This window comes from Cryptomeria japonica, chromosome 3 (assembly GCF_030272615.1).
Source record: "Cryptomeria japonica chromosome 3, Sugi_1.0, whole genome shotgun sequence".
In the NCBI taxonomy this organism is placed as follows: domain Eukaryota; kingdom Viridiplantae; phylum Streptophyta; class Pinopsida; order Cupressales; family Cupressaceae; genus Cryptomeria; species Cryptomeria japonica.
In genome coordinates this window covers 452404058-452418986 of record NC_081407.1, presented here as the reverse complement: position 1 = coordinate 452418986, position 14929 = coordinate 452404058, and the positions used below count along the sequence as shown (strand labels likewise).

Sequence of the window (14929 nt, the reverse complement as noted above, 5' to 3'; positions counted from 1 at the left end):
TTTGAGAAACATCCCTAAGAGAATATTCTACCAACAATTTTATCAAACCATGATGACTGACAGAATGATTTCCATTCTTCTATGTTTCTTTGGCACTTATGGAAATAAGGTGGTATAGAAAATTTGGAACATTTACCCTTTGGCCATGCCATAAATGACTAAGCAATTTGAAATGGACTGAATGTAAATTTGAATACCTTCCATCACAGGTAATGTATTTCATTATATACAATGCCACCTGGGGCATTCTGTTGGAAGAGATACCCGTCTATCTCCCTGCTTGTCCACCGTTAGAGGTCCATCTGTGGGGTGCATAAATTATTCTCTAGCACTTCTTGCATCCTTTGATTCAGGAAACAGTTCTCCTTCCTGTAGCAACCCAGTAACTTCAGCTAGTCGTTGTTCTGTGGCAATAACCCTTAATCCTTTGACAGAAGCATCCCCTTGATCGAATGAATGCATGAACTCAGAAGCAATTTCCTCATTATAATCTATTATTTTTAAAAAGTAATCAATCCAACCATACAGCCGGAAATAATGCTCACACAGGGCATCCTGTAGCAATGCATCATGGATTACTGGTTCATGGTAGATAGGATCTCCACCCATGACTATCTCAACTCACAAAATAATTTCTGCAACTGAGAAGGAGGACCTGAAGTAATCTGCAGACTAAAAATATTTGCTTTAAAATTCCTTCCTTACTTCCAGTTTTGGCGGCAGAATTCATTACTTACTCATACCAAAGAATATCTCATTAAAAAGAATGATGGTAGGCAATCAAATCAAGTTATTGAAAAGGATGGATAATTACTAATCTTGGAAATCAGACCATAAAACACCCCCCCAACTTATTTTGGCATGTGTCCACACATGCAGAAAGGATATAGGAAAGTGTATGTGGATTTGAAATAGGCAATAATCACAGTAAAATAATAAATGCATAATTAATATAAAAAAATAAGATATGTACATACCTGCAGTCGTGCGAATAAATGCTGCATGAAACGGTTAGCCAAAAGAATAGTGAAATAAAATGATGTGACATGAATGAAATGATAGATAAAGAAATGAGGTGGGATGACATGGATGGAAAAATTATTTATGGAGAATAATATTTCCATAAGACATGGAAATATCTTTATGAAATTATGCTTGAAGAATTGTGGAGTGTTAGGAATGTTCCCTGCAGAAGCTGCAAGAACTGTACCCCAAATACTTCCTTCAGTGGCAGTAGGAACTTGTCCAGTTGCTGCAGGAACTGATATTTGATCTTTACTAGTGAATTGCTACAGGAACTGTTCTTTGGCTGCAGGCTTATGATAGAGGCGTAGTCGGTGACCATTTACTAAAAGTTTGAATCGAACTGGATCAATAGTGGTCAAGTGAACTTTTCCATTTTTGAAAACTTCTTCTGTCTCATATGGGCCTAACCATCTTGTTTGTAGCTTTCCCATAGTATCCTTATATCGAGAATCATACAGCAGTTCCCAGTGACCTGCTTGAAATTTCTTCTCCTTTATGTACTTATCATGCCACTTAGCTCTCTGATTTTGATAAAGTTCTGTTTGTTGGACAACCATTTTTCTCAACCCATCCAAAGTATTCAATTGTTGAATACAGTTTTTTTGTGCTTCAAAAAGTGTCATATTCAATTGTAGAGTTGTTCTTAGAGTTTTTTGTTCAAACTCAATAAGCATCATTGCTGCTTTTCCATACACCATTTCAAAAGGTGTAAAACCAATTGGTGTTTTCCATATTGTTCTATATGTCCAAATAGCTTCAGGAAGTCTTTGAGACCAATATTTTTTATGAAAAACTATTGTTTTGGTAAGAATGGCTTCTAGATCCATATTTGTGACTTCTACTTGTCCATTTTTTTGTGGATGGTATGGGGTAGACTTTATGTGCCTTATATTGTATTCATTGACCAATGTTGCAATCAATGTGGAAGTAAACTGTGGTCCTTGGTCTGAGACAATTTCCCTTGGAACTCCATACCCGGTAAATATTTCTTTGTAGAGAAACTCAACCACTTTATTATCTCTTGCATGTGTCATAGCTCGTGCTTCCACCCATTTGGTTACATAATCAGTTAATACCAGATTATAAGATTTTCCATTGGAAGGGGGATCAATTGGCCCAACAAAATCTAATCCCCATTTATCAAATGGTGCAACTAATATATGTGGATATAATGGCATCTCATCAGATCTAGTAGGCCTACCCATGCGCTAACATCTGTCACATTTCCTTGTATATTGTGTTGCATCCTTATATAATGTTGGCTAATAATATCCTGTGCTCAATATTTTAAGTGTTGTTCTCTTAGCAGCAAAATGTCCTCCACATGGTTCATCATGACATGCATCTAGGATGTCATATGTTTCATCCTCTCTAACACATCTTCTCATGACTTGGTCAGGTCCAGTATAGAATAAACAATCAACAATCCATGAGAAGTTAAAGCTTTTCTCAACCAACAACCTTATTTCTTTAGGAGAAAAATGAATTGGCATTTTATTAGCAGCTAAATAATTGGCAATATCAACATACCAAGGAGTGTGTGCCTATATAAGGAATAAATGTTCATCCGAAAAAGCATCATCTATGGCTACATGATCATCCTGCAATTGAAGCCTAGAAAGATAATCTGCAACCACATTGGACTTTCCTAGTTTATCAATAATTGTGATATCAAATTCTTGCATCAACAGTAACCAGTGAGCCAATCTTCCTGTAATTGAAGGTTTGTTCATGAGATATCTGATTGTGCTATGATCAATATGCACAAATATAGGATATCCTATTATAGAATGCCTGAATTTGTTGAGTGCATAGATAACTTCTAACATTTCCTTTTCAGTAACTGTGTAATTTAGCTCAGGCCTCTACATGTTCTTGCTGATATAATAAATTGCACTTTCTAAAATATCAATCTTTTGTCCTAAGACTGCTCCTATGGCATAATCAGATGCATCTTTGTGAATTTGAAATGGTAAGGACCAATTTGGACCTTTAAGAACTGGTGCTTGGGTCAAAGCTTGTTTGAGCTTCAAGAAAGCTTCATTGCATGAGGAAGTCCATTTAAATTCCATATCCTTGGTAAAAAGAGAATATAATGGGCTTGCAATTTTGTTGAAATCTTTGATAAACCTCCTATAATATCCAGCATGACCAAGAAAGAATCTGACATCTTTTTGCTTCACCGGTGTTATGATATTTTGAATAACTTCTATTTTTTCTTGGTCAACTTGTATTCCATTTATAGAGATATGATGACCAAGAACTATACCTTCCTGCATCATCATGAAGCACTTTTCACTATTCAATGATAAATTATAGTCTTCACGCCATTGCAAAACTTTCTTCAGGTTCTCCATTGCTTCTTCAAATTCTGAACCATAGGTTGTAAAATCATCCATATAAACTTTCATGTTGTCCTGAGAAATATTTGAGAATATGCTTATCATTGCTCTTTGAAAAGTAGTTGGAGAATTATATAATCAAAAAAGGAAGAACAAAATATGCATATGTTCCCCAAGGGCAAGTAAATGTAGTCTTTTCTTGATCCTCTAAGGCAATTTGAATCTGGTTGTAGCCACTGAATCCATCAAGAAATGAGAAATATTGCTTCCCTGCCAAAGAGTCTAACACCTAATCCACAAATGGTAAAGGAAAATGATCCTTCCTAGTTGCCAAATTTAAAGATCTATAATCAACACATACTCTCCATTTTCCTCCTTTCTTGGGAACTATCACTAAAGGTGATACCCATTGACTATCCGAATAGGATAGATAAATCCAACATTTAACAATTTCTGCAATTCTTTTTTAACTATTTCTCTTAATGCAGGATTGATTCTTCTCCATGTCTGTCTAAGTGGTCTATAGTCTTCTTTTATGTAGATACGGGGGGTATAAACTGTAGTATCAATTCCATGCATATCATTGTAATCCCATACAAAAGCATGTTTATGACATTTGAGCAAGTCCACAAGTGTTGCTCTTTGAGTTTATGTAAGATTACTGTTGATATTCAAATATTTGTTTGAATCAACTTCCACTTTGATAGTAAGATCAATCTGAGATACATCAAAAAAATGAGAAGTGCAGACCTCCAATAGCAATAGAGTATGCAATATATCAATGGCTGCAGGAAAGTCTGATTCTGAAATATTTGATACTAAGTCCTGCGACTATTGCTCTTGTCTTAACTCATTTGTCAGAACATTATAAAGAGTTGAGTCATCATCATGAAGTTGGATGAATGGTCCTCTATTAATCATCATAAGGTGATTGATAGAGTCAACTCCTTCTTCAAATTCTTCTCCCAAGTTAGGCCAAATGGCTTGTCGTTGATCAAATTGGGGCTAAGCGGGATAATACAAAGCTAATGTTTTGGTAGTATTTCCATCTGAGATAGTCATATCCCCTGACCAACTTCCAATATATGCAATAGTTGTAGCAAGCCAAGGTCTTCCCAAGATCACTGGATATCCTCCCAATGTGGCCTTAGGAGACATGATCATAAATTCTTTAGGGTATTCCCAAGAATCCAAAGCAACAACTATATCTTCAATCATACCATCAGGTCAAACTATAGAACTATCAGCAAGATGTAGGACTGTAGGTGTAGGTCCGAGACTAGTGATTTCAAGCCGTTGCATAATATCCCTTGTCATAACATTAATATCTGCTCCCAAATCTATCAAAGCATTCTTTATCTGAGTGCCATTGATGACTATATTCACAACAGGGCTACCAGGATCAGCATACTTAGGAATTCAAACTTTTCCTAACATAATATCAGCCAATTGACCCATTACATACATTGTTTGAGGATCTTTTTTCTTTATGTCAGGCTTCTTTAGACATGGTTCCCTAAGTGCCTTACTGTATACAGGGACATCATTTATATATTGTAACAATGGGATTTTAACACACGTGTTTCAGTTGATCTATAATATCAAAACTTTGTTCCTATTCTGGAAGAATCTCTTTTTCTTGCAACCTCTGAGGAAATGGGGGTAGTTGGTAATTTTGAGGTATTGGGACTGTTGGACTAGAGATTTCTTGTTCTTTGGGTATTTTAGTTATAACTGGAGGGGATAGATAAGGCAAAGTTATCCCAGATCTGAGGTGAATATCACTTATAGATAGAGAATAGGTTGGGTATTGATTAGGATTAGCTGAATAAACTTGTTGTTGTTGCTAAGATTTGCTATTAGGATTCGACATTGACTGAGTGGGAAACTATGTGGGTGGAACAGTAGTGGTTGTAAGGAGAGTCATTATTGCAGGTGGTTGTGGCTGTTGCATAAGTTGCTAATATCTAGAAGACTGATTTGTCCATGGCTGACTCCCCCTCCATTGAGGAGCAGATTGCCAATTTCCTTGAAATTGTTTCCATGGTCCCTAAGGTGGAGACCAATTTCCTTGTGGGTGCTTCCATTGAGGATTTTGACTAGAAAAATGTTGCCCTTGGCCTTGAGGACCATACCAATTTGGATAACTATCAAAATTTTGAGAATATGGAGATTGCCATTGATTATTTGGTGCATAGGAATTTCCACTATAACCAGAAAAAGAAAGTGGATTGGGAGGCATACCTTGTCTTGGAAAATTTGGCCTTCTTTGAGCAACATAGAAAACTTGTTCATCATCACCTTGTATTGACTTGAAGTCAGGAACTTCAACATTTGCAACCATTTTACATCTGCAGTCTCTTTTCCTTTGTCTACAATGAGGGAAGAATTCTACAAGAACTGCACCAGCTTCCTCATGCTTCTTCTTAGCAGAGAGTGTGTCCAGTTGAGTAGCCATATTATTTATGATATCCTCCTTAAAGTCCTTCAACAAATGGCTAAGTTCCGTTCTAGAAACTCCATTACTAGATGTTGATGAAGAAACTCCTGGCTTGAAACGCCTATTTTTCTTAGAAGTAGATTTGGAATACTTCTGACAAATTTGTCCAATGTCATTCCATGTGGATTGTGTTATGTCACCTCCTCCCATAAGATCCAAAGCATCAATGCATTCATCACTGATTCCTCTCAAAAATATTAGCTTGAGAGAATCTTCATTTAGAGTGTTATGCTTGGACTTTTTGACATTGAGTAGAAACCTCTCCAAATAATCTTCAAGACTCTCATCTTCTTTCTATGTCATTCTAAAAATATCATCCACATGGCGATCAGTGCCTCTACAATAATCCTTGTATTTTGTGAGAAAAAATCGTTTCATCTCATCCCATGTAGTGATTTTGCTACTCCCTGGACTCATAAACCATCTTAAAGATGACTCTTTCAAAGTGGTAGGGAATATTTTGAGTCTATGGGCATCTGTAGTATAATTGAAACTCCTACAGAGGACATCAAACTCAAACAAGAATGTGTCTGGGTCCTTTGTCACTAATCCATAGAATTTAGGCAGGGAAGAAGCTGGAATGTTCTTCAGATTAGCATTATCATGTTGATCAGAGATAGGAAACTCAAATGTTGGTGCCAAAGGTGGGGGTGGATTATTCCCACCAGGAGGTGGATTTCCTTCATTGGGCTTGTGGGAGAATTCACTAAATGAAGTTCTTCTTCTGGAGGTCCAAAAAGAAAATGGAGGTTGTTCTCAGGAAATTCAGATTCAGGATGGTTCAAATTTTTTGGGATTTGATAAAGTTCAAAAAATGGATTTACATCTGGGGGGTCAATTCTTGCATGATTAGGATGACTAGGGAGGAATCTACCTTGAGCATATCTTCTTCACCTATACATGCAGTTTCATAGAAATTACTTAACAATCAGGTCTATCAAAAATAACTAAACTAAAAACTAAAAAGATAATAACCATAATGGGTTCTTAGTTTGACACCATCCTCGACAACGACGCCAAAAATGTTCAGTCCAACAATAGGAATAATAACTATAGTTAAAGTCTCAACCCGAAGTTTGGACATTCACTTTGTGAAGTTACTATCTCCATAGTTGGAGTTCATTTGATTTTCAACCTAGGGATGTAATACTTGAAATGGGTCTACACTATATATGCACTAAGTTCCTGTGATATCTACCCTGCATTACTACAACAACTAAAATCTATGCGGGAAAACTAAGAAAGAATCAAAACAATTGCATGGCTACAGGAAAACTCTACATTAACATACATTTCACTCAAGAAATACTAACTAAGTCCAAAGCTACCAAACAGGAATTACTTTGTTTGCTTTGGCTGCAGGAACAGTCAATGGATCTGTTTCCAATGTTTGTAGGAATAGTCAATGCAAGGATGTCTAGTACAGCGAAAGAAAAAAACTAAATTTAACAAAGGCACAGGAACACTCACCAAGTGAGCCCCCTTGGATGAGTACTTCTAGGCTTCCAAAATAACTCTAAGTGCTCTAACTCTAAGTGCTCAGAATAACATATCTTTATTCATTATTTCTCAAAAGTCGATACATTATTCATAATGAAAATAAACTCAAAACACTTTGTAACTTTATTTCTAAATCTTCTGATCTTTTTCCTTCTCTTTTCTTTCTAACCTCAGAAAAGAGACAAAGACACTTATTTAAAAGAAAACAATAACTTCCTACAATTAAGATCACGCTGATGAGAAGAGATGGATAACATTCATGAAGGAGAACAGTCAAAGTTAAGCCACTAAAAACGTGGATCTAAACCAAACCACAGCCAAAACATAGCATGGTGGTATTACAAGATTGATGCCCACTAGAGTCAGACATAAATGAGTCTTGCACACCTACTTCTCCTTTGTCATTCCTTACACTCATTATCCTCTTCGTTGATTTGAACTTTTAGTCACCTCCTTGAATATCTCAAGCTGCAATTGGCGTGACAGGAGAACCTTCTCCGCAACATCTCATTTATTCCTGCAATTCAAAAGAGAGAACATACAAACATACACATATCTATTTTAATTAATCATAACATCTATTAATTTTACACATGATATCACCTATGATAATCCATATGGCAAACTGAATAAATCACATGGCTGCAGGAATAACCGGCAAAGAAAAAACATGATTTAATGGGTTCAGTTAATAACTGAAATGCATATAGTCAAATTTTAATACATCATTACCATCCCATCATATAAATCAAAACATGACAAAAACTTATGAGTTCTAGGAATAAAAGGAGCTAATATCTCAACTCATCACTGTCTTCTATCTGCAGAGAGAAGAGATTTGAAAAAATTCCTGACTTCATTCCCAATCTCATCGTCCTTCCTTGTTTCAATTCCACCAATTCTAAATTTTGAGATCCTATTAGGAGCCTTATGTTTCATATGGAAGAACCTAGTAATTTTGTCCCCAGCTTTAATACAAAGAGATTTGGACAGTTGTTTCCAAAATTCTTCTTCTCTTCTGATGATCTTATGATACTTGACAAGCACTTCATTTTCCTCTCTAATAGACACCTCATTATATCCGCTGGTTTGGATTTTATCATGCATTTCCTTTAGCTCAAGCTGGGTTTTGGACTTGGCAACAAAAAGATCCCCAAAAACTTCCTTGTTCCATTTCTTAATATTATCTTTCACATGCCTTAATTTTTTCACCATTCTATATATAGCAGTACCTTTGACATCAATCGACCACCACTCCTCAATGGTCTTCTCAATGTTAGGATGGTCCAGTCACATCCTTTCAAATCTAAATGGGAAGTTTATTTTTATACTTATATTCTCTACCATAAAAACCACATGAAAGTGGTCCAAACCAATCCGTGAAATAACCGACAGGGAGCACAAATAATGGCCAAACTAGTCATTAGAGATAAGGGCCTTGTCTAATATGACTTGAATAAGATCTCCCCCCGCCCTTCAATTGGTCTGGGTAAAATTGGCACCTTGGAGATCTATATCATGCAGACCCTAGTTATTAATAAAGTTCAGTAGATCCATTCTACTTTCTAACTGAGATGGGATGCCCCCAAACTTCTCATTGTCACGGAGAGGGGTATTGAAGTCCCCCATGACCATCCACCATTCATCCTTAAGAGGTGACCAAATGGCCTCCAACTTCTTCCAAAACTTACATCTACCTAGTCTATTATTAGGGGCATAAATGTTAGTCAAGAGCCAAGAGGTACCATCCCCTAAATGATGAAACCTAACAAAATCCAAATTACAATCCTGCTTAACAGGCACCCCAGTAACACGCCTTGGATTCCAAAAACTGGCAATGCCCACAGAAGCACCACTAGAGCTACCTCCTAAAACTCCACCATCCTTAAAAAGTTTAATCTTCTCAACTTTCTCTTTAGTCATTTTGGTTTCTTGGATAAGAACAATAACTGGTTTATGCTCTCTAACTAAATTTCTAAGAACGTCCTATTTATGCGGACTATTCAATCCACGAATATTCCATGAAACAATTTTTATTTTCTTTTTAGGGAACATACCTCAAGGATGGTCATTTGAGTACCATCTGCTATATTATTGCTTGCCTCTTGATCTCTGATCTAGCTTGCTAATCTTCTTCCAGGGGGAGAGGGGATAAAACCCATATTGGCCTTAGTCCTATTTCTTGTCTTGACTGGAGTAGCCTAAGGGGTTGATTTCGACCCCTTTTTTCCAACTTTCTTTCGTTCTATAGCTTCATTATTTTGGATATCATCCTCTTGGTTGTTCTGGGTGGTTGTCTTTTGCTTGAAAGCATCATCCTCAACCCACTTAGCACTTATGTTAAGCAATGAATTCATTGGGGTCCACTGGAAGGTAGATTTCACCATATCCACCGATTGTTGTAATTCTGATGGCAAGATCCCTCCAAGGATCAAACACCTATGGGAATCCTCATAGTCAGATCTAGGGCAATCTTTGTTAGTGTTTTCCATAGTGTAGTTCGAATCTGCTTCCTCCTTGGTCTGCAAAACCACTTGTATTTCTCCATCTTCCAGGTTATCACTTTGTTGTTCATCCTAAATGGTGTTTTTTCATTCTCTCTCGTCTTTGCCTATTTGATCCTCTTTCCCATCTTCAAACACATGGTTTTCTAGGTTTTCCAAATTAATTTTCCCTTGTTTCTTAAAAGTGTCAAGGATGATTACACTTTGGGCTTCTTCTACCATTTTTTTTCTTCAACAATCACTGGTTGCTTGGCAGGATTTTTGGCTCTCCATTGCATTGTCTTATCTTTCTTCTCTTTCTCTTTGACAGTCTGTAGAGGGATTTCTTTAGCCATATGCCCCAATTTTTTGTAGTGAAAACATGCAAAAGGGACACTTTCATATTCCATAGGTTGGACCCACTTCCCCAATCTGGAGTTAATCTCAATAGATAAAGGCATATTCGTTCCTTGCATAACTCCCACACAAATCCTTGCAAAGGTGAATCTTCTTCTAAATGCCGTGATAGGGTCCATAGATACGAGTTCCCCAAAGGAACTAGCAATTCCTTTGAAAACATCTTCAACCCAGAACTCCAATGGAAGGCTCGGTAATCTGACCCAAACAGGAGCTTGTACAAAAAAAGATTCATTTAGGTCCATCTTAGGAGACCATTTTTGCAGAGCAAGCGTAGATTTTCTAATCAACCAAGGGCCATCACAAATCATCCTCAACATGTCTTCCTCACATGAAAAGGACATAGACAACGCACCTTTGGACATGGTTGTGACCTCCACTTGACCTTTGAGTGCCCATTTACATTTAGCAAACACCCTGACAATATCAATATTCGGTCTAGGGCCCAAATTTTTTCCAACCAGAGTTAGAGCCATAAGGTTAATGTTATGCTCAATCACTGGATCTGTAACTTCAATATCAAATCTACCCTTTTCCGATTTTGAGATATTACGCTCTGCAGGGAGTGAAGACTTTCCACTCGGTTTGACACCGAACAAAGACATCCATGACTAATCGATGTCCCTACGAATGGGTCCCTACCCTGGGTTGTCTCCAGCATGTGATTCTTCCCTCCCCCCATCAGGATTGAGAGGCTTGTCTCCACCTTGTGGGTCCCCATCCACTGGATCCTTTCCATTCGGCTTAGAGGAGTCAGGGTAGTCCCAAGCTTCATCCTTTCTGCCCGCTCCCTAGTTCACCTATCCATTATAGGGTTTCTCGCCCTGTCTTGATTTCAAATTAAAAGTTGCTCCCTTCTCCCGCTCTTACTTCATGTCCGCTCCAGAGTTAGTGTTAGAGGCGTTAGACAAATCATTTGTAGTTTGCTTAATGGATAGAGGATGGTCAATTAATAACCAAAATCAACAAAGCATCAATAGGGGGTTGTACAATATATTGTATATGTTAATATACAAATTGTAGTGAAACATATAGTAGTATCATGCTCTATCCCATGACAACTTTGACATTCTTCATATTTTAGAAGTGTCATTTATAGTTGTTCAATCTCAACATACAATAGTTAGCCAATAAACACATAAGAGTCAAAATTCTAGTACCTTGTCATGGGAGAATGTTTGAGACCATGCAAAGACTTTTTTCAATATGGAAATCAAAGATTCCTTACCTTTAACAACATATTTCTCTAACTATCACATGGATATTCTTCCTTCAAGTCACAATCTATTGATGTTGTGTTCACATCCATATATTATATCTCTAAATTAGATACTACTACTACAAATAACATGAACTTGATAGATGTCATCTTGGAAATCAGATAAAAAATTCACAAAGTCTATCTCATAAATCTTGGTATATTCTTTCACTACCAACCTTTCCTTGTACTTACCAACATTGCCATTTGAATCAATCTTCCTTTTAGACACCCATTTATTGAGTCTAATGTGTCATTTTTATTCAATAAAAACATGTCTTCATCCATAATCATTTTCTAGGACTCACAATTATCAATAACCATCACATCCTTCCAAATTATAGGTTTATCCATATTAAAATCAATACAAAAATAAATCTCTAATTAAGAGTATACCTATCTAGTTATTGGTTGTTCCAAGTAGACCTTTTCAAGTGTTGAGGTGGAAGTTATAACTCCTCTATAAGTCTTTCATGAGCTTCTAGTTCAAGTTTCTCAATCTTAGCTAGTAACTAAACCATATATTTATTTCCATCCTCGTCTAGCTGCAATAATATAAGGGAAAGCTTAATTAATTTTAAAATAACCTTTTGTTGTATAGAACTCTCTTAGCCATATGATCCCAAAGCTTATACTCTTTCACACCAACATCATAGTCAATGAATATAAACTCAACTACCTTTTTCTCCTTATGCACATGAGCATATGCCTTGGAATGAAAAGCATGAAGATGTTATAATGAGGTTTTTTCTCCATCCAAGTCTCCATAAGAATCTTATCCATAATAACTAATGTAGGAGACCTATTAATCAAGCAACAAGCTATAGAAACTAGACTCAAATTATAACTTTTCTCTAGACTAGTCCCACTTAGAATACTCCTAGTCCTCTCTATTAATGTATTATTAATTCTATTTATAACTCCATTCCATTGATAGGTTGTATGGAGTTGTCTTATGTCTCTCTATCATGTGCTCGTTATATAATTTGTTGAACAAAACTCACCAACATTTTTAGTTCTCAAAACCTTAATCTTCCAACTAGTTTGATTTTCTCCAAGATCCTAAAACTCTTTAAAGTGATCAAATAATTCATATTTTATTCTAGGGAAACCCACCCTTTTCCTTCTAGAATAGGTGTTTATGATTTTTTAGGGTCCTGAGACCCTCCTCATCTATGCAACTCATTGTTTGGTGCCACACCATTTTCTTCTTTGTAGGTAACTTGGTATTCAAAGAAAAATAACCACTTAGTTACCTAGAAAGGATGTACATTAGAAGTAGATGCAACACTCCTCTTTTTTGGTGGTTCTAATGGTGAAGATGTAAATGTTTAGATCTATTTACAATAGGGACAAAAAAAATTTAATATTGAACTATTGTTGCAATGGTTTCTTGACATGCATTTAATAATACCGAGTTTTCTAAATAGAGTCTAATAAGACCCTTTCCTTTTTTATCCAATTTTCCTTACTCTTCTTGTGACATTTCAATAGGTTTGGATCTAGATACCATAGCCCATAGATATATTTTTATGAGCATATCCTCTATCTTGAGCTTCCACAACTTAATGTTAGCTCTTGCAATCTTCTCTATCTATATCCTTGATGTGCTAGCCATTTTTCTTGCAAAAACAATCTCCTTCCATGCAAGCTCCCTCTTGATTCAAGATTAGTGCTAAAAACCTTGTTTCTAACACCTAAAATATGAGGTGATAAAACTCTAATACCAAATGAAATAGAGTTGAGCTATGAAAATTTATTCCCACCCTTATCAATGAGGAGAGGTATCCATAAATAAATTTAGTCTTTCTATTTATAGATAAAACAAATATACCATAGCACAAGGTTTGCATAATAAAACCCTTTTGAGAGGAAAACCCCACACTCTAAAAGCAAGATGAATTGTATTATTTAATAATAGTTACAATACAATATTTAGGCTACGCCTCTCTAATAATATCACCAACATGTAAAATTGAGGTACTTTTAAATACATAACAATATCCACAAAATAACAATCAAACTCATACATTACTCATCCTTGAGCACCAATAAATAAATGAAGAAAAAACTATAAACTAACAATTGGTTTTGTAAAACCATGTACAATTCTGAAGAAGGTATGGCACCCAATTCCAATGTTTCAAATTCCAAAGCTTTCCTTGGTTTTAGTCTTCCATGTTACTTTTGGCATATTCCTTACACATTATCATTTTTTTATAACTTGTCATATTTGACCACTTAAATGTTGCTGCCTCAATTAGCTCCATTATGCATCAAATATGTTCTATGAAATACATCATAAGATTCATAATACTAGTCAAGATTCCAATGCAACCATTGCATATTTATCTCTTACATGCCATAAGTGACTCTCACCTTACAATGTCATAATGCCATTTATGTTAAGGAAATGGTGTCTCAACCTTGCAATCACATAAGGTTACTATTTATAGTAAGTTTACATTTGAGCATGATTGGGCCAATTTTTTTCCTAAAGCTATGGATTAGCTAAATAAGCATGTTGGTAAATTTTTATTGCAAGAACATGTGTGGTTTTGAAGATATTTTCATTTTTGAAAGTTTCAAAATCATTTTTGAATGCCTTAGAGATGTTTTTGGGTCTAAAAGTGGTATAGCAATTATAGCTTTATAGATCACTTCACAAGATTTTTGATGCTTCAAGCAATTCATCAATCAAATTCTTAGATCAAAATTTATGGTCTTAGTAAGTTGGGTCTCTTGAAATGGGAAATATAAAATCATGTTGGACACATAAATGAGTTGTAAAGGGGAGTTACAAATGTTGGGGGGTTACACATGTTGGTGTATGTTTTGACACATCATAGGACATCTTGGATTGGAGATAAGTTAGGCACCACTTTTTGGTGATTTTAGCTCATGATTTTGTTATATTTGATGGTTTCATGTATTGTATCCCCTATGCATTGTAATGTAGCAGCATCCTTGGTTCTTGGCAATCTTGCATCAACCAAAAACATTTTCTTTCAATAATTCGTTTCTTGTTTTGCAGTTTCAACATTTCTTTCTATGTTTCTTTGTGTTTTCTCACTAGATCTTGCAGAGCTAGATTTTGATTTTGGACTTGTTCATATTCCTTAATACTTATCCTAATTCTGCGAGACATTTGGATTTTTTTCCGGCAAATTATCGCTTCCAGAATCTGAAATAGTTTTCTGGCTTAGAACACTGGAACTGCTTGAACCTATTTTGCTATTGGCGAATCTGGCGGATCATTCTCGTGGCTTGTGGAGCTTTAGTTTATTATTTCCAACGTTCCTTGGTGTGTGGCTGACCTTGTTGTTTTACACGTTTCATCTTGTTCTTCGACGTTTGTTGCATCTTGGACTGATGCAGATCATTCTTGATCATATAAATCAAT

The 14929-nt window shown here is 36.0% G+C and overlaps 1 protein-coding gene across 1 annotated transcript; it reads right to left on the bottom strand.

Moving 5' to 3' along the window:
- Window positions 1-10087: 10087 nt before the first annotated feature.
- On the bottom strand, window positions 10088-10873 carry LOC131052042 (uncharacterized). The gene has a single exon (XM_057986956.2). The coding sequence runs from the start codon at window positions 10871-10873 to the stop codon at window positions 10088-10090; it is 786 nt and encodes a 261-aa protein (XP_057842939.2).
- Between the last annotated feature and the right edge of the window lie 4056 nt (window positions 10874-14929).